At 38.8% G+C, this 21,992-nt stretch overlaps 1 protein-coding gene across 5 annotated transcripts in view; it reads right to left on the minus strand.

Annotated features, from left to right (window-relative positions):
- Window positions 1–21,992, minus strand: part of Asap (ArfGAP domain of ASAP) — a 491,638-nt gene that overhangs the window by 38,725 nt on the left and 430,921 nt on the right. For 4 of the 5 annotated variants that reach the window (XM_081755332.1, XM_081755328.1, XM_081755327.1 and 1 more), the window contains exons 10-13: window positions 17,424–17,604; window positions 11,929–12,198; window positions 4,175–4,294; window positions 1,655–1,877 (exon numbers count right to left, since the gene is read on the minus strand). In XM_081755332.1, coding sequence (XP_081611458.1) covers window positions 1,655–1,877; window positions 4,175–4,294; window positions 11,929–12,198; window positions 17,424–17,604 — 794 coding nt within the window. The remainder of the gene's footprint in view (window positions 1–1,654; window positions 1,878–4,174; window positions 4,295–11,928; window positions 12,199–17,423; window positions 17,605–21,992) is intronic. The other variant, XM_081755329.1, reaches the window with a different exon arrangement.

Genomic DNA, 21,992 nt, shown 5'->3' on the forward strand with positions numbered 1-21,992 from the left:
CACCAGGGTGCTTTAAAACGTGACGTGTCGTATTTGCGGCCTTAAAACTCAGAAGTTGAGTTTTCTGGTTTAAATTTATTGTGCATTTTCTTTATTTCATATAAGGAACAGGGCCGTGCCGTGGAAAATCAGCGCCCGGGACAAGAGCATACGATGACGCCCTCATACATATATTCCAAACAATTTTTCATATCTTTTTTCCTTTTTTCTCCCGAATATTTTGCCCCTCTTACTTCGTCGCCCTGGGCCGTCGCCCCCCCACCCCCCACAGCACGGCCCTGATTAGGAATAACCTTCTACAGTGACTCCCTACTTTCTTGACTGGTGATTACCAGGGTTGATATGAATATGTGGTGAACCGGTAGGCTCTGGAGGTCACAAATACGTTGGTTTCGATGTCGCAAAGTGAAGTGTGTTCGAAAAGGAGTTAACAAAATATTTAAAAATAAAAAATAAAAACGATCGACGGTCTCGACAGTGTTGTAGTCACTTCTCAGGTCACCGTGTGTAACTGGAGAGTCTTCCTGTGGAGATCTTTGAGTCTATCCGTATCTTCTGACTCTACTGCGTAATTCTATGCTGCACATTACCCATGAAACCACAGAGATCTAGCAGGATCCTTACAAGAAGTGACGAGAACCGGCCCAAAAGCACGGATAGTTCAGTTATAAGGGCGCGTATCTCCGTTACCGACAGGCCCTTCGGGCAATGTGGGTATGGGAAGAACGTACAGTCACGCTAGTTTCCGAAACCCCGATGTCGCATTTGAAGTTGTTCTAGTACCAGGGCCCAAAACAGCCAGACACTGTTGACCGCTCTCGACTATTTCAACCTATGCGTCAAGCTAAGCTTGGTTTGTATGTGGATGTGTGTGTCAGGGAACAAATTGAACTGTATCTCCCCCATAATACACTTCTAGCTACGGGTCTGCTATATATCACAACTAAGTCCAAGAATGTGTTCTAACTGGAACCAAACCAAACTCCGCTGATGCATGAGTCGAAATAGCCGAAAGTGATGAGCAGTATCTGGCTGTTTTGGGCCCTGGTACTAGAACAACTTCAAATGCGACATCGGGGTTTGCATATTCGGAAACCAGCGTGACTGCACGTTCTTTTCATACCCACACTGTCCGAGGGGCTTGTTGGTCACCAAAGATGCACGCCATCACAAGTAAACCACCCGTGTTTCTTGGCCGGTTTTCGTTATTTCCTGTGAGGTCCTGCTAGATCTCTGTGGTTTCATGGGTAATGTGCGGCATAGAATTACGCAGCAGAATCAGAAGATGAGGACAGACCCAAAGATCTTCCCAGAAGCCTTTCCAGTAGCGCACGGTGACCCAAGAAGTGACTACAACACTATCGGGAACGTCGAATAATTTTTCGACTCCTGTTCGAATACACCTCACTTTGCAACATCAAAACCAACATATTTGTGACCTATAGAGACTACCGGGTTTCTACATACGCATATCGACAATGGTACTTACCGGTCAAGAAAGTAGGGAGTCAACACTGCATTAGGTGGAGATGCCCTTTACTATTGAGTTAACACCCTCTATAAATAAACACAGTATATACAAGAAACAAAATATACAGACAAAAAAAGAAGAAAAGAAAAAGAAAAAAGAAATAAAGAGGAAAATAATACCTACCTATTGATGGTTTTCTATTCTGCGGTGGAGGAGGAGGAGGCATCTGCCTGTAATTATTATTTGGACTATTTCCTGACTTGAGGCTGTCGGAAGTGGAAGACCGAGAGCGGAGGTTCACAGGACTCTCTCCACCCGCAAAGCTCGGAGGCCGTGACCTCGCCTTCTTCTCAGGTGTCACAGAGCCATTCTGCCAACACACGGAAACACAAACTTGAAAGAAGGCCTGGCAACGAAAGTTAGGGAGTGTTTTCTAGATACGATCAATCCTACGTCCAATTAGTTTGGGCACAAAAATCATCACATGAGTTATGAGACACCGGCATTGAAATGGATTTTAGATTGAATTAGAACAATAAAACATACACAAAAATTTTAATGTTTTATTAAGTTATGCCAAGGCCAAGAATACGACTTGCTACATACAAAAATCATTTATAATTCACGACAGAAGTATAAATCATTTCTCCAAAAAATACGTCATTGTCTACATGAGGTATTTAAAAGTATGTACAGAAAGTGAGAATAAAATGGTATGTGCTTTTAATGTGTTAGAGTTACACTGCTTCGCATTAAATTGGTCCATTTAATTAATGAAATGTCAAAATAAATATATATCCTAAAATACCAGTAAATTCCACTAAAAATAGCAATAAAAATTAATATCAATCAATTGATTATAGTGAACATGACTACAAATATTTACTATAAAAGGATTTTTATGCTTGAAAATAAGTTCAATAAATATGCGGATATATAAGAACTACTTCCGATTAAAATGACCTGAAATTTCTTCCTTAATTGAAACCTAGGAACAAATTTCGATTATTGATCAATTTGCGACAAAAAACAATTATTATGCATCTAACAAAGCTTTTCAACAATTGTAAATATAAGATCCACCTTATCAAAACATCAAAAATATGTAAAATTTAAACAAATGTACAAAAGTTTTAAAATATCAAATAAATAATTCATTTTCCTACCTACACATAAGGAAATCACCAGAACGGATTTCATATTACCCGGAAATGATCTAAAAGAAAAACTAATGTCCAGGGAGTAATATATATAAACTGTTCTTATTAGAGTACAAACTCCTCGTCCAGTTTCTTTCCAGGTGGTAAAGTGCCAAGGACCGACGAGACATTGTCACGTTGGATAGAAACGGCTGTATTAGAAAAGATGTGGAACGAACTTCGCCAGAAACGAAAAAAAAAAAAAAAAATTCCTACCTCCCTAATCAATTCAAGACTTCTCGCACCCCAAACAACACTTGTTTCAATAGCAACTGGAGTGAAAACAAAATTTTCAAGAAGGTTGTTGTACTTTCTTTGTTTTTCAGCTTCTCTGCAATTAGCAACAGCTTCAGTATCTATTACAGATAGAGAGAGAGACTTGAATGAGCATATGTATCAGCGCATGTAAAGTCCCATAATAAGCATTTGACTCTCATCCATGGAACCAATGCCATGTCATCGGGTGGCTTCCCAGAAGGTTCTCGTATTGAAGGAATTCCAGCAGTGTTAAGGGCTTGTAGTATTATATCATTAACAGAGGAGTGTCGGGCGTATCTACCGGCACTCTTCATGCATGAAAGGCCATGCAGGCCACGTTGGTTAACTTGATCTCCGCAAGCTGAACACTGATGAGGCTCACAAACAGCTAAACCTAAACGTAAGGCAACAGCAATTCGAAAGGTTTCATTTCATAAATTAAGACCTAAATACAGAGAATGTATTGCCACCAACCATGCATCCGCTTCGCGAGATGAGGCAGCAAGGAGCCTGACTTTATCTTCCGGAACAACAACGGATTGTAACAGATGATTATCTGAGTGAGATGCTATTGGTGTATACCAAGATGACTGGTAACACCTTTTGCTAATTTCCAGCTATTTTTGGATAACCTTTATTACTATTTATATACCGAGTGTTCTAAAAATGGCGCCCACGGACAACAAACTGTCATTCTTCAGGTCAAAATAAAGCCAAATGCTATATAATAGTACACCCTCCGGGACATCCTTTAGCTGCTTTGAGGAATCAAAAAATTCACTGTGTGTCAACGTCATAGATTAACTTGGAACCATTAGTATTGCTCTATGAATCCATCAACCAATTAGAATGATCTTTACGCTAATAAATACTGCTAGTATCAACATCTATCGATTTTAACTGCCATCTGGAAAAAAAAATGATGTAACTATTTGATGGATTGGTAGTCTACTCTATGGTTCTTTATCTGCGACGTTGCCACATAGTGCAATTCGCGTCTCCAGACAAGGACCCGAAAGGTATATCCATCCTACTATGTAAGATGGCGCCTTGTGTAGTTTAATTAAAATTTTACTCAAGTAATTTCTATAATAACAAGTTGATTATCTGTTAATATGTAGCTACTTATGAATACAGTAGTGTTCTTTTTTTTTTTTTTTTTTTTATCTAGCTGCAATGCACGTCAATATATTATTATTATTTTTTAACTGCTATTGAATGAATTGAATATTTTTATTATACTCACTCTATCCTCGATGATGGTTTCATCATCAGAGAAATCTGTTGAACCTTCGTCATGGGACAAATTCCAGTCCACGTTCACATTTTCGAATAATGTTTTCTGCCGCTGTAACGCATGGCGTAACTGAAAAAAAAAATCAAACAATTTTTACGAGACTATTCTTATGTCTCTTTGCACCAAAGAGATCATGTCAAAAATTGCCCTAGCCAAGGAAATATTCAACACGATAAGATCTCTCTTAACTAGCAAGGTTAATATTAGATTAAGGAAGAAGTTAGTCCAGTGCTATATATGGAGTATGGACTGTATAGTTCAGAGACTTAAACATTACGGAAGTTAGACAAGAAATATTTAGAGAACTTCGAAATGTAGTGTTGGAGGAAAATGAAGATAAAATGGACAGCGAGAGGTGTTTTAAAACGATACGGGAAAGGAGACTTAACATTCGCTCCAATTGTTGCACTGCAGAAATCTGGTCGTTGTATGCTCGCTGCAACGCAATGTAAATTAGAGACTCTGTGATGGATTCGCTTTTTGAAACGGATTAATAGATTTTACAGTTATAGAAGTAAAAAAAATATGTTATTTAAGAAATATATTAGAGTATTAGCATGTTCCTTATTACTACTGCTAGTAATATTTTTTTCCTTGAAATACTTTGGCCGTTGCGCAATGCTGCAACACTAACATTGGCCACCACAGCTAGTAACACGACAGTAGTCAGTAGGTTAATGAGATAGATGCGAGCATTGATGATTTCGAAAGATTTTCCCCGGGGGAACCTTCGGTATATGGACAGGTGTCACTACAAAAATATTGGTAATCTACATTACGAAAGTTAAAGAAGAAATATTTAGATATCTTCGAAATGTGGTGTTGGAGGAAGACGGAGAAGATAAAATGGACAGACAGAGTAACAAACGAAGATATTTGATTCAAAAAAGGATAGGAGAGAAGAGGACATTTTTAGCCAGCATCTATTGTAGGAAGGCTAATTGCACTGGACACATCTTGCGAAACAAATTGTCTTTTTCATACCGCCATAAAAGGAAAGATCGAAGAAAACTGAGGAGTAGGAAGAGGAAGAACACAGCTGATCGATGATTTGAAAAATAGACGAAAATATTGGAAGTTAAAAGAGGAAGCTAAAGATCAATAAACGTGGAAGAAAGATTTCCAGGCTAACACCAAAATGATGATAAAAAATGAAAACATTAGTCCCGAGACCTGCTAAAAGGCAGAATTACTTAAATAATAATAATAATAATAATAATAATAATAATAATAATAATAATAATAATAATAATAATAATAATAATAATAATAATAATAATAATAATAATTCCTATATTGTCGCTTATACGATGAAGTGGAGGTGAACAGTATTAGATCTTTTTTTTAAATAAAAGAGGGAAATATGACTTTTTTATGCCCTTTATGCCCACAGCTATGCCCTTTAGAAGTTGGTAGATTGAGAATGTGAAAAGAAAAAGCAAGACCTCAAAGAAAGCCTACGAACATGATGTTATCTACCCAAAACTCACATGTCTGAGATCGAACCAAGGATCCCTCTCATGAAAGGTGAATGTTCTTATTACCGAGCAACCATACTCCCTTAAACGAATAAAAGTTGCATTATTTCTCCTAGGCTCACATTCTCATTAGTAAAAATTTACAATTTCAGTAAGCAGTCGTCAGACAATGAACCACACACTTAAAAAGTCAAAAAAATGGAATATTCCCCTGTTGTTAATAATTAGCGCTTACGCTTCTTCGTCACATAAATGACGCTACGTATAGTCGCCGACAATAGATAAGTTAGGAATTAGATTTCTGGGCTTTCAGCATTTATGGCCATGTTAGACCGTCACTAGGATTAGGAATTACATTTCTGGGCTTTCGGCATCTATGACCATGTTAGAGCGTCACTAGGATTAGGATTAGGAATTACATTTCTGGGCTTTCGGCATCTATGGCCATGTTAGAGCGTCACTAGGATTAGGATTAGGAATTAAATTTCTGGGCTTTCGGCATCTATGGCCATGTTAGAGCGTCACTAGGATTAGGATTAGGAATTAAATTTCTGGGCTTTCGGCATCTATGGCCAAATTAGACCGTCACTAGGATTAGGATTAGGAATTGGATTTCTGGGTTTTCGGCATCTATGGCCATGTTAGACCATCACTAGGATTAGGATTAGGAATTAGATTTCTGGGCTTTCGGCATCTATGGCCATGTTAGACCATCACTAGGATTAGGATTAGGAATTAAATTTCTGGGCTTTCGGCATCTATGGCCATGTTAGACCATCATTAGAATTAGGAATTAGATTTCTGGGCTTTCGGCATCTATGGCCATGTTAGACCGTCGCTAGGATTAGGATTAGGAATTGGATTTCTGGGCTTTCGGTATCTATGGCCATGTTAGACCATCACTAGGATTAGGATTAGGAATTAGATTTCTGGGTTTTCGGCATCTATGGCCACGTTAGACCGTCACTAGGATTAGAATTAGGAATTAATTTCTGGGTTTTCGGCATCTATGGCCACGTTAGACCGTCACTAGGATTAGGATTAGGAACTGGATTTCTGGGCTTTCAGTAGCTATGGCCATGTTAGCGCGTCACATATGAGGGATGACGTCCCTCAGCAATTACACTGCCAAGGGAATTGGAGAGGAAGAAAGGAATGGGGAGGAATGAAGCAGTAAGGAACCATTATGTTAGGTACTATCCCGACATTTGCGTGGTGTGAATGAGAAAATCCAGGAAAACTTCACAGGATGGTTGGTCTGAAAAAAAAAACTTGCTCAACCAACTGTCCCTACCGGAAATCGAACCCGGGATCCAAAGGGAAAGGCGTTAGAGACTACGCTATGTTGGGCCATATGACCGTCAGGTCTCGGCCATAACAACTCATTTATTAGACAAACTGACATACAATCATAGTCAACTTCTTGCGAATAAAATCAGAAAAATAAACACACTGCTGAACAAGACTGCACTTATTTAATATAAAAACACATTTACACGTGACGTTTCGATCTTCTAGTCAAGATCCTCATCAGACGTATGAGGATCTTGGCTAGAAGATCGAAACGTCACGTGTAAATGTGGTTTTATATTAAATAAGTGCAGTCTTGTTCAGCAGTGTGTTTATTTTTCTTATTAGACAAACTGTATATTTTCGCCGATTTTTAATCATCATGTAAAATTATTATTTTATTCAAGTGAAAGAAAAAGTTATACTCTTACTTTGCTCTGAACGCTTGAGAGCCAGTGGGAAACTACATTTTTTCTCTGCACATAGGAGTTCTCTAGACAGACTGGCACCGTCAATAATACAAAGAAACCATTCTTTATTGAATTAAATGTTTATCTCATTAGCAAAGTGCTTCGAAACAGTAAACTTGCTTTTTTTTTTCTTTTCTTGACTGAAGTTACCAATTCATGATTTTAGCTACTAAGAATATATTGTGTATACTTTTCATATAAATGATTATCAACGCTTAGAAACCTTTTTAAACACGAAATTGTTACATTGCAAACCAGGTGCGAGATCGATACATCGACGCTTTATTATCTTAACTACAGTGGGAACTGTGCTTCTAATCTGTGTGAATTGTAGACAGAATTGTCAATCTCCACAATTGCCAATCTGTATTCTTTTTTATTAAACTGTTTTATATTGGACTATCATGTGAGATATCCATTAATTATAGACTGAATTCTTAAAGTTTGTCTGCAACACTTGTTTAATCTCAACCTCAAGTTCTCAGTTTCTCACGGGACTAAAAGACATGTTCTCAGAACTACTCAATATACCATAACTACATAGTATATTTCCCTTAATTATGAATATAAAACTTGCGAATTTTCCATACCAAATCTTAAAAGATACCCGCAAACCAAAGACATTATGTCGGGATCTCTCCGAGTGTTGGCAGAAGCGTGGAATTCGCGCTTCGTGTTAATAAGTAAGGCACGTAAAAGCCTCCGTTGGACTAACTTACTTATACTCTAGTATGCATATGACTTCGACTCAGTACTAAATTTTTTGTGTGATTACAACCACAGCGTCAACAGAGAAAGTGAACAAAATGTATTCTTTATAATTTTATAAAGTGCGTCTTTCTGGAAACAGTTACATTTCAATATATCGTTCTGCTTTTTATTATTAGTACTTCTTGTCATATTAGGTAACTTATGCTTGTATGTTTGTAACATTCTTAAATAAATTAAATAAATACTCTTGCATAACCACCCCGATGAATTTTGTACAAAATCTAGAAGTACGAGGACAACTGTTGCTCCTATCTTCAGATTGGCTTGGAGAAGATGACAAAATTGCTGTGTAAATTCTACGAAGTACGCGTCACTCACTGAATTAGAATTTCATAAGATCTGGATGTTCCAGGTGTTGGAACTCTTTGTTTTTTCCATGTTAACTTTGGATGTGGTAGAAACGTTGCGCTCTCCGAGCGTATGAAGTTTCTACAGAATCTGCCTGAATTATACTAGATCAATAACTTACAAAGAGTGAAAAAGAGATTTGATTGGACCGGAACTCGAACCCGGGTCTCCGGCATACCGTGCCGATGCGTTAACCACTACGCCACCCAGTCCACTTCCCAGTACAGCCAAACACACTCACTCCAGCAGTTGGTGCTCTCCACTCAGATCACATGGCTTATATCACAGCCTAGCTTGGACAATCCAGTGTCCATATATTGAGAATACCTTTTGACTGTTGTGATTTCATACATTAACGAAAGGAGAAAACAACCAATTTAAACTTCTTTTTACACAGCACAATCCTCTGTAGGTGTGAATTCAATAACTTACAACGAGTGAAAAAGTGGTCCAGGGTGTCTATTAAAATTCCAAAATGCAATTTCGTGACTTTTTCGTGACCTTTTCTTTACCAAATCATATTTTTAACATTTTCAAGAGCGAATTTGGGTGCGAATTAGGCCGAATTTTCATCCATGCAATACAAACGTATTTTGCTTGCGATTTGGTAGCGTCTAAAGCCGACCATAGATACTTTTGGTGGTGAATTTTGACGTTTTATAGAACAACATTTTTCAATCCGTACTTACATTTGCACAGTTAAAAAGATCGTGACCCAAAAGCTAAATTTCGTGACTTTTTCGTGACTTTCATGACCGTTTTCTGATTCCGTGACTTTTTCGTGACTTTCGTGACCGATAGACACCCTGTGGTCTGACTGGACCGGGACGCTAACCCAGGGTTCACTTTTTCAGTCTTTTTACGTTATTGAATTCAAACCTACAGAAAATTTGATGTGTAGAAATAAGTTTAAATCTGTTGTTTGCTCCTCTCATTAATGTATCCTAGATCAAAATTTTCATTTATGTTGTCTCGAAGTATTAAAAGAGAAATCCCTACACGCCTTTTTAATCTCAAGCACACTGTAAAATTCATAACAAGCTTTGATATTTCAAAAACACATCTGAAATACTGAGATATTAGTATTACAAAAGAATGTATATTCTTTTCTCTCTGTCTATTATATAATTGTAGGATATATCATGACTAGGGATGGCTAATTTTGGAATTTTTACCTTACAGAATCCGGAAAGTAAAATCGGAAAATTCCGGAATTCGGAAAAAATCTGGAATTTTTCCGAAACCCGAAAAGTGAAATTTCCGATTCCGGAAAATTTTGGCCATCCCTAATCATGATATATCTCAAAGAAGTTCTTTGGCGTTATTGCTCGAATAATTCTTTAGCAAAAGCCGCACACGTGCCAACATTGTTTACATCATAATCCTCTGTCTTTCTTCCTAATTAATTAAAAAAAAAAAAAAAAAACCATCAAGTTGGAGATTACACGAACAGATCATCCTCGTTCCTTAGTAATATAGTTTCAGAATCCAAGAATACTTTAGTTTTCTGTTTCTGAATCTCTTTCTCATACAGAGGTGGATTCTCATGTGCTTACGTCGGCATTCTGTCTTTCTCAGAAAGCAAGGACAAAGGATACAGTCATAATACACTTGTCATATTCTCATCAGTTATAGTTATACTCATACTCACTTGTAGAGTCAGTTATTTGTCAAATTACGTTCGAGACTCGCGACTATCAATTTTCACTTTGGCAGTGTCTAGAACGGAAATTATCAGTGTAGAGATCTATTCCTAAGTCACTACCTCACCCTTACTAATAAAGGTTTTACAAACAGATTTACATGAATAACTATTCTATAATTTCTGTTACCGTAATTCTTTTAATTAACCACCCACTATCTACGCTCTATCATAAATTAGCATAAGTCTCTACTGCTAGTGCGATATGACTTATACACTTTTACTAAAAACATTAAACTATTAGTTGACAACATGGTAAGTTATTATAGAAGTCCGAGGCCATAGCTCAACTCCGTTGTGAGTAAAGATAGTAAAAAAGCTAGAAAGCTACGAAAGTTAACATGGACAATAGATGGTTTCCAATTTGCAATGGTGGAACTTTTCCAATAGCACCAGTCATTTGGGCTTCATACTGGTAAAGCACAGTATGTTAAATGAACAGGCAACGCTGCCGGTTCAACAGGTTGTTCCTTTGGACCATCACAATACTAACAATATAGCATTGTTGGGAAATGAATTCGAGATATTCTAACTCCCTTCACAGAATAATGTGTACGTTTCTCGCGTCATTTCTGCGCGCCCTTACATTCCGTTTGAACAGTCTCCTGGAAACTTGCCATTCCCTGTGTTATTTTTCCGTGTCCTGACACTTTGTTCGAATAGTTTCCTGGAAACGTTGCCATTCTCCATGTCATTTTGCGTGTCCTTAAGTTTCGTTCGAACAGTCTCCTGAAAATGTTGCCATTCCCGTGTCATTTTCGCGTTCCCTTACATTTTGTTCAAACAGTTTCCCGGAAACGTTGCCATTTCTCGTGTCATTTTTGCGTGTCCCAAACCGTTCGAACAGTCTTCTGGAAACGTTGCCATTCCCCATGTCATTTAGCGTGTCCTTACGTTTCGTTCGAACAGTCTCCTGGAAATGTTGCCATTCCCGTGTCATTTTCGCGTTCCCTTACATTTCGTTCGAACAGTTTAGAAACGTTGTCGTTTCTAGTGTCATTTTCGCGTGTCCCATACCGTTCGAACAGTCTGCTAGAAACGTTGCTATTCCCTGTGTCATTTATGCGTGCTCTTACATTTCTTCGAACAGTCTGCTGGAAAAGTTGCCATTTCCCGTGTCATTTTTACGTGCTCTTTCATTTTGTTCCAACAGTGTGCTGAAAACGTTGCTTTTTTCTTTTAACATATGGCGCCTTACCTGTGTGGAGCTCAAGACGACTGGTGTGATTGGAAAAATTCCACCATTTTAAACAGAGAACCACCTATTTCCTACAAATTTCCCCTCTTTCCACTATTTTCGTATCTTTAATCATAACAGAGTTGGCCTATAGCCTCGGACATTCAATACACCTTGTATATATCGTACTCAAAATAACCATGAAAGCCCATTCTTAGCCTTGAAAATAAAACAGAACAAAATAAATACTGTGAACAAGGAACTACTGCTTTAAAACTACATATTTACCAACTAGAATGCCAAAACTATCGTACACGGTTAGTAAATATAAACATTTAAAATTGCACCGCCTTTTTTCACAGTATAATCTCGTTCTATTTAAATAATAAACATACAGAACTTAACCACATACTATTCAAAACATTTCAGTTCTAACTTATTTATTAATTTTTCCATTCAATCCTTACCAATTCTTGACAATTTTCATGTCCCCTCTCCTCTGCGATGTCAAGAGGCGATTTATTCTCTTTATTCTTGAGAGAAGGATCGGCTCCACTTCTTAGAAGAAGCTTCATGCATTCACTGCGGTCATACATAGCACAATAATGAAGCGCCGTGTTTCCTTCCGCCGTACAGCTATCTACATTGGGCGTATTTTGAACTAGGAAATCTACGATGTGTAGAGAGGAGCCCATTTCTCGCTTCACAGCCAAATGTAGCGCTGTTTCACCGATATCCTGTAACAAAAATCATAATAATTATTCTTAATTGTGATTCACTGTTGTTCAAAGTCTAGTTAAAAACAAGTGGAAAACTTATGGTCTTAATAGTAAGTTAAAGTTTTTGTGATTCCAACGATTATTTCGGTTGTCTTTCTACTACCGAATAGCACAGACGTATACGGCATGGTGCATATTGTATTAAAAAATACATACGTACATGTGGTTAATACGGGTACCGCAGACATATGCAGCTGTGTGTTTACCTGGGTTCGATTCCAGCCCACGCCAAGTGAACTTTGTGGTGGACAAACACAGTGTGCGTGGGTTTTCTCGGAGTTCTCCCGTTTCCTCCCACTTTCTATTCCACCATTTCATTCATTTCTCATAATCACCGCCTCCTTTAGCCTAGCCGGCATATCCATGGGACATAAAACTTAAACATTTCATTTTTTCCTACTGTCGTCTCTCTCGCTACACGAAGAACATCTCCTGAGAGCACAGTGTTGTCGGATTGGCAGTTTTTTTTTTCTGTTCTTGGCGTTGCTTTATACTTTTGCTATCATTATTGTTAGTATTTAATTCGAATAATTTTTAGTATTCGCGTTATAGTTCTTTTTTTTTCTCTCTCTCTCTCTCGTTTGCTATGTCTGCTTTTGACAATGTTGTTGGTACACTTCTGCTGTATCACTTTTTCTAAAGTATGCGTTCGGAAGGCAGCTCCACGAATCGCCCCGAATTCTTCTGATGCATCACACGAGAGGAAAAGCAGTTCTATGATTGGTATAGAGCCCAGGCTTTACGAGTCATCGCGGCCACCACAGGCAACCGCTCTCTTCCATTTTTACCACCCCATCTTTTTCCTTCCCCCAGTTGCCTCAGTACAACAAACTAGTCCACAACAACAGAACTTCTAGTCTGTTTCTTAGTAGTTTGTTTAGAATTCATGTCCAGTCCTGTTTAAATATTCTTTTTGCAGTTCTACGACTTATTTTAAGTCAAAGAAATGAAATGAAATCTTTCAGTTTTACGTCCCACGGTTATGCCATGGTTAGGCTAAAGGAGACTGTGATGATGAGTAATGAATGAAATGGTGGAATGAAGAAAGTGGGAGGAAACAGGAGAATCCCGAGGAAACCCACGCACACGGTGTTTTTCCACCACAAAGTTCACTTGGCTGCGGCTGGGATCGAACCCGGGACCCCAAGCACCAGAGGTGAACGCTCTACCACTGAGCCACCGTGGCCCTTTATTTTAAGTCAAGAGTAAGTTTTAAGTGTTCAGGTGATGGTGAGTACACTAATCATTATTACAAAACTTATTGATTAATTGTAATTACCATAATGAGAGACGGATATAAGTTTTATATAACTCTTGAACAAATGGCAACAGTGGAATAATGGGATAAAAATGTGAATGACAAAGGGAGCGCCGAAATATTTCTCTCCTAAGGTGTCGAAATACTCATAAGCCCTAAGTAGAGCAACTATTTTTACCTGTGAAATGTGTCATACAAGTTATATATATGTTTTGCTGTGATATTTCACAAACCTCATTGTTCGCTATTTCCAGCAGACCTATTCTTTAGATTACTTCTTCAACCGCTAGATATTCATATTGTTGCTCTTGTATTGTCAGAAAAGCATTACTTTCGGTACTTAGAGTACTAAGTAAATTAGCTTACTTTTCCTCTTGCGAGAATTGATAAACTATACACAGACTATCATTCTACTCACAGATTTCTGTAATTCCTAAATTTCCTTTAAGTTTTCGATTCTCCCTTGGACTCTTCGTCACGGAGGTTAAAAACAGGTAGGAACTGAATAGAGATATCAAAGAATAAATCACCACAGTTTGCTACATCTGCCTCTGTTGATCGCTGACGTACTTGACAACGTGTTTCCGTACAACTCAACTCTTCCCTTGGTAAGTACGCTCCATTTTTACTCTTAGATATTTCTATTCTTTTACTTCCTGTTTTTAACCTCCATGACCAAGACTCCAGGGGAGAGTCGAAAGCTTGGAAGCTGACAGAAATCTGTAAGCAGAATAATAGAATTCCTGAGCGTGCTTTTACATTGTCTGATGTACACAGAATAGTTTACTATGAACACGTGCTAGACGCCATATTCATATCTGAAAGTGTTTCCATATCCATTAACACTGTACTACATAGATGTTTTGTGAGTTTGTTAACCCGATTCTTGTGGAAATTTTGATGTAGATACAGTATGTATGGGATTTTCTTATTTGTTGCAATTTATAATATGATCCCATTGCTAGTTCAGGTTATCTTTATCCGAGTTAGTTATAGAGTTCTTGGTTCTAACGAAGACTCATATACTTGTTTTTCAATAAATGAGACAGTTTTGTACAAAATGTTGGTTTGTTTTATGGTATATTTAGATTCACATGGATTTTTGGGTGTTTTGCAACTCCTGAAATTGCTTTATTTTTGTCCCTAATGTCTCTAATATGTTGGTTGGTTTTAGAACTTATATTAAACGTTGAATTTTTTGCTTAGCAGTGTCAATATTTACGAAGCAGAAGGTATTTAGTGGGCAAAGAATGTATAGAAATTAAATATTTACACTCTCATAAATTATAACATCTTCCTAGTCCACATGCAGTGGATTCACCAGAAACAAACGGAGCCGAAGAATACTGATGAAATAAAAAAATAAGAAAAAAATAAACTCGTAATTCGAGTCAAGATAACTGCCAGTGACACTGCATAGTAGTAAATAATAACGTTCTCTAAAGGTTATTTTCATAAATAATTAAAAACTAATGTTCTTTTCATGTGTTTTTTTAGCCTATTTTCACGCAAGAGCGCTTCGTCAGGCCTTAGGCTTAAGATTTTATTCTTCAGGCTTTCCCATAGTTTTTGTAACTACAGTAGTGTGTACATATACAAATTAATATAGAATTTAGTTAGTGAATTAACAACTAAAACAACATGTTCCTGGTATAGGTATTTTAGGAATTTTATCATGTAGTCTTCTACGTTGCATGTAATTATGTCTTCACCCGATCATATACGACGTAGAAGATTACAGAATAAGTCCTAAAACGTACCAAAATCAGATTCGAGGACTTCAGATCTGCATAGAAGAAAGTCTTACACCTACACTCTGACGAAAAGTGCCCGCTGGATGCACTTGAAATATAGGCTAAACAAAACACAAGAAAGAAACTTCAATTCAGGTAAATGTTTATTATTATTATTATTTCCATATGCTCAATAAGCAATTACTTAACATATATACGACAGCCCCTTTATGTATGTATCTTATATTGATCACAAAATTCAATACTATAAAAAATCATCCGAAGGTAATGCCTCCTTTGCTGTAGAAAATTTATGTTAGCAAGAAGTTTTCTTCTTCTTCTTCTTCTTCTTCTTCTTCTTACATTTAACGTCCCATGATTTTGCTCCGAGGCTAGTAAAGATGGAAGGATGATAGTGAACGAAACAGTGGCACGAAGGAAGTAGAAGGAAACGGGAGAACTCTCAGAAAGCGCCGCACAAAATGTTTGTCTACCACAAAGCCCACTTAGCGGAACTAGGATCAAACCAAGGACTCCACGAGCCAGAAGTTAGTACTTTACCACTAAGCCAATACGGGCCCACTAGAAAGATAATATAAAAATGTATAAATATGTTGGACACCTATTTAAGATTATTCAAAATGTAGTCCTTTGATTTCGACACATTGGTATCGAATGGTACTAATATCGATAAGGTTATTTCTAAAAGGAAAAGTCAGATGGAGCTAAATAATCACTGTAAGAGGGTTAGGGCATTCTTGATCACCCCTTAAAACAATGGCCTGTAATTAAAGTTTATATTGACATACTGACATATGGGGGTGGACACTATCGTAATGTAGAACACTGTCCAGTGACATATAAAGAGAGAAACAGTGCACATCTGGACCGGGATTCGAACTCAAGTCTCCGGCTTATCGGACATAAAGCGGTATATTTCCTCAATTTTTTTACACTTTTATTTATTTTTTAATAGAATAATAATAACTTCTCTGAACTTTTCTAAAATCTACACCAAGTACTATTCATTCTTTCTTTAGGTTTTAAAAAATCGTACTCTAAAACATTTCAGTCATCCCCTGTAACAATATTTCTCTATAACGCGTCCCTTTGCAATGAAACGAAATCTTTAAGTTTAACGTTCCACGGTTATGCCGGTTAAGCTAAAGGAGACGGTGATAATGAGAAATGAGTGAAATGGTGGAATGAGAAAGTGGGAGGAAACGGGAGAACCCCGAGAAAACCCACGAGCACGGTGTTTGTCCACCACAAAGTCCACACGGCGCGAGCTGGGATCGAACCAGGGACCCCAAGCACCAGAGGTGAACGCTCTACCACTGAGCCACCACGCCCCCCTAACGCGTTCCTTTGTCTCTCAAAACATTTCAGTCATCCCCTGTAACGATATTTCTGCAAAACTCGTTTCTCTGTCTTTCAAAATATTTCACTCAACCCCTGTAACGACATTTTTGCAGAACGTATTCCCCTGTCTCTCAAAAAAATTCAATCCTCTACTAGCAAAAACTCGATCACAGCCATTTATTTGTTTTCTAGTATTCATACTGTTTATTTAGTTATCTGTAAATAAAAAAAGGTGCGCATTAGTAACATATCGTATCATGTACACATGTATACATGCACGGGCGGATTAAGGCTTTTGGGGTCCTGGAGCCGACAATTTCAAGGGGGGCCTGTGTTCTCTTATAATCCCAGCCATAAATTTTCTTTGCTGTCTTCCACAGTCTCATAGGCTTATGGAAACACTGAGAACTACGCTGTAATATTTTAATGTGTTGCAAGTTTACAATAATTTGCTTAACTACATTCATTATTAACAGTTAAATGCTCATATACTGCAGTGTAAGAAAGAAATGCCAAATTGATGACACTAGTGGAAGAAAACTTTACTCTAGCGATACCACAAGCGTAGCGAGCGGAAAAATAAAATTGCATCAGTCTGAAGCCTATAATATAATAAGTTGATTGTTATATTTTAGCATTAAAGAGAGGGACTTTTGGGGGCCCCTCAGCTTGGGCTCCATTGGCTCCGCCCTTAATCCGCTCCTGTATATATGTAACGTTTTATTACAATCCGATACAATTATAAGGAGTTATTACTGTGAAGGCACTACTTTTCGGATAATCTTTGCACATTGAGTCAAAGTACTATAATAAATGCTATATTTACTTACACTGGTAGGCAAGGGCGCTGCAAGATTCACGCCTTCTGCAAATGCTTGCAGCAACTGGTAAAGAAGTTTATTATTTACAGCGTGTTGTAGATCACTAAAGAGATCCCTTTCGTCCGCACACGTCCTGAGGGCGAACTTCCTTTCCACGTATTTGGCGCGTATAAACTCGTACCTCTCCTCCCTGCAAACAGAAACACAAAAATAAATTAATAAATTAGATGTCATTAAAACTTTCATACTTAACTATGATTTTATCCTGAACAATATAAAGTTGTCACCAGATCTTAGAAATCTTATTTTTAAATTTAGATTTTTTTAAGCTGATTAGGATTCTGATTAGGAAATGTCTCCACTGCAATTGAATGCGAATGCAAAAATACTGACCAATTTCTAATTTGTGACTATTAGCGTTAACAACTTCCCATATTATACAGGGTTCCCTAAATCTTGTTTAAAATACCTGCTGAGCAAAACAATACGTTTCTTGTAAGAATTACTGACGTGTAACAGTTTCACCAACTATCCATTTTGGCTTCATTAGACACTATGAACACACAGGTAGTGACAGATTTAATATAAGAGGCACCGAAAAAAAATCCTGATTTCTGATTGGTTACCATAGACTACTACAGCCAATCCTTTTCCTCCTCCTTCTTGTTCACCTCAACCATTGGTTGGTAGGCAACATGGAAATTTTAAAACTTTTCTCTCGCTTGGGAGAGCTGTTTTATACTTTGATAAGGCCTTTTTACAACAGTGCGTTGTATATTTGTATATTTTTACTACTTGTAAATCCTTATTTTATTTGGGCGTAAGATATTTTAAAATATGTACTAGGCTGATTATGTAATTCGAAGAAGAAAAAGAAAAAGAAATATATTAATTATAATATCGATATAAAAAGATATTCATATGTTTTATATGTTTTAAATAATAGGATTTTGGATTGTCGTTGTCAGGACAACATATATAAATAAATGGATTTTTATTCAACGGAGTTTGACATCTTAATGGCTCAATAATCTTAAAAGAACCGTTCTATCTTCTTCGTAACTGCATCTAGATATTCTATCCTTGATCTTCCTCTTCCTGGTTTTCCTTCTGCCTTTCCCTCGATCAGCACAATGATCCAATCGGAGTGTCGAATAAGATGGCCAAACATGCTGTTTCTTCTTTTTCCTATTATCTTCATGATCTGTCGTCCTTCATTAGCTTCCTTTAGTACGTCTTCCTTCCTTTTCCTTTCGGTTCATGATACGCGCAGCACTCTGTGCCAACACCACATTTCAAGTGCTTTCAGCTTAGATATTTCAGTTTTTCTCAATGTCCACGTCTCTGATCCGTACAGCGCCACGCAAACCAAATTATAAGACAGAAACAAAAATCACTAATTTCTCTTTCCCTCCTTGTTGGCACCATATGCATTCATATCTTATAATTAGGCCTAATCTAATTAAACAAAAAAAAAAAAAAACTACAAATAACTTTTAAATATGAATACTAAATAAATTATGTAAATAAATGATATTAAAATTACGAAAATAAACCTATACAATTATCTTAATAAATCTTTACTTAATTAATACGGAAAAGAAAACCAGTTGGCATAACAGCTCATTTGTGAGCCTAAGTCTGTTTCAGCGCCTCCGCTAGCGAGTGGCTGAAATACGTCCCACCCTAGTCAGCGTGCTGATACGCTCTGTCCCTAACAGACGCATTAGGAGCTTTCTACACCTAGTGGCCGTCAGGTCTTGTTTTCACGTGACTTCCCAGTTTGCCTCATGACACTGGGTAGACGCCGAAAATTAGGAAGCACCGAACCCGAGACCACGTAGACATGAGTTTAACGCTCTAGCCACTAAACTACCTATAAGAAGTTCAGTTAAAATCAATCATGACAGTCCTTATGGGCCTAAACCGCTCCAACGCCATCTGTTAGTCATAGACTGAACTGAATCCAACCTAGCGACGAGCATGTGGTCAGCGCGCTGTGTTGCCGCCACTAATCGGCGTATCTGGATCTTTCTAGACCTAGTGGCCACGTCTTCTTTTCACGTGACTCCCCAGTTTGCCTCATGACACTGGGTAGACGCCGAAAATTAGGAAGCACCGAACCCGAGACCACGTAGACATGAGTTTAACGCTCTAGCCACTAAACTACCTATAAGAAGTTCAGTTAAAATCAATCATGACAGTCCTTATGGGCCTAAACCGCTCCAACGCCATCTGTTAGTCATAGACTGAACTGAATCCAACCTAGCGACGAGCATGTGGTCAGCGCGCTGTGTTGCCGCCACTAATCGGCGTATCTGGATCTTTCTAGACCTAGTGGCCACGTCTTGTTTTCACGTGACTCCCCAGTTTGCCTCATGACACTGGGTAGACGCCGAAAATTAGGAAGCACCGAACCCGAGACCACGTAGACATGAGTTTAACGCTCTAGCCACTAAACTACCTATAAGAAGTTCAGTTAAAATCAATCATGACAGTCCTTATGGGCCTAAACCGCTCCAACGCCATCTGTTAGTCATAGACTGAACTGAATCCAACCTAGCGACGAGCATGTGGTCAGCGCGCTGTGTTGCCGCCACTAATCGGCGTATCTGGATCTTTCTAGACCTAGTGGCCACGTCTTCTTTTCACGTGACTCCCCAGTTTGCCTCATGACACTGGGTAGACGCCGAAAATTAGGAAGCACCGAACCCGAGACCACGTAGACATGAGTTTAACGCTCTAGCCACTAAACTACCTATAAGAAGTTCAGTTAAAATCAATCATGACAGTCCTTATGGGCCTAAACCGCTCCAACGCCATCTGTTAGTCATAGACTGAACTGAATCCAACCTAGCGACGAGCATGTGGTCAGCGCGCTGTGTTGCCGCCACTAATCGGCGTATCTGGATCTTTCTAGACCTAGTGGCCACGTCTTGTTTTCACGTGACTCCCCAGTTTGCCTCATGACACTGGGTAGACGCCGAAAATTAGGAAGCACCGAACCCGAGACCACGTAGACATGAGTTTAACGCTCTAGCCACTAAACTACCTATAAGAAGTTCAGTTAAAATCAATCATGACAGTCCTTATGGGCCTAAACCGCTCCAACGCCATCTGTTAGTCATAGACTGAACTGAATCCAACCTAGCGACGAGCATGTGGTCAGCGCGCTGTGTTGCCGCCACTAATCGGCGTATCTGGATCTTTCTAGACCTAGTGGCCACGTCTTGTTTTCACGTGACTCCCCAGTTTGCCTCATGACACTGGGTAGACGCCGAAAATTAGGAAGCACCGAACCCGAGACCACGTAGACATGAGTTTAACGCTCTAGCCACTAAACTACCTATAAGAAGTTCAGTTAAAATCAATCATGACAGTCCTTATGGGCCTAAACCGCTCCAACGCCATCTGTTAGTCATAGACTGAACTGAATCCAACCTAGCGACGAGCATGTGGTCAGCGCGCTGTGTTGCCGCCACTAATCGGCGTATCTGGATCTTTCTAGACCTAGTGGCCACGTCTTGTTTTCACGTGACTCCCCAGTTTGCCTCATGAAACTGGGTAGACGCCGAAAATTAGGAAGCACCGAACCCGAGACCACGTAGACATGAGTTTAACGCTCTAGCCACTAAACTACCTATAAGAAGTTCAGTTAAAATCAATCATGACAGTCCTTATGGGCCTAAACCGCTCCAACGCCATCTGTTAGTCATAGACTGAACTGAATCCAACCTAGCGACGAGCATGTGGTCAGCGCGCTGTGTTGCCGCCACTAATCGGCGTATCTGGATCTTTCTAGACCTAGTGGCCACGTCTTGTTTTCACGTGACTCCCCAGTTTGCCTCATGACACTGGGTAGACGCCGAAAATTAGGAAGCACCGAACCCGAGACCACGTAGACATGAGTTTAACGCTCTAGCCACTAAACTACCTATAAGAAGTTCAGTTAAAATCAATCATGACAGTCCTTATGGGCCTAAACCGCTCCAACGCCATCTGTTAGTCATAGACTGAACTGAATCCAACCTAGCGACGAGCATGTGGTCAGCGCGCTGTGTTGCCGCCACTAATCGGCGTATCTGGATCTTTCTAGACCTAGTGGCCACGTCTTCTTTTCACGTGACTCCCCAGTTTGCCTCATGACACTGGGTAGACGCCGAAAATTAGGAAGCACCGAACCCGAGACCACGTAGACATGAGTTTAACGCTCTAGCCACTAAACTACCTATAAGAAGTTCAGTTAAAATCAATCATGACAGTCCTTATGGGCCTAAACCGCTCCAACGCCATCTGTTAGTCATAGACTGAACTGAATCCAACCTAGCGACGAGCATGTGGTCAGCGCGCTGTGTTGCCGCCACTAATCGGCGTATCTGGATCTTTCTAGACCTAGTGGCCACGTCTTGTTTTCACGTGACTCCCCAGTTTGCCTCATGACACTGGGTAGACGCCGAAAATTAGGAAGCACCGAACCCGAGACCACGTAGACATGAGTTTAACGCTCTAGCCACTAAACTACCTATAAGAAGTTCAGTTAAAATCAATCATGACAGTCCTTATGGGCCTAAACCGCTC

Source organism: Thermobia domestica, chromosome 4 (assembly GCF_964235325.1).
Source record: "Thermobia domestica chromosome 4, izTheDome1.hap1.1, whole genome shotgun sequence".
NCBI lineage: Eukaryota > Metazoa > Arthropoda > Insecta > Zygentoma > Lepismatidae > Thermobia > Thermobia domestica.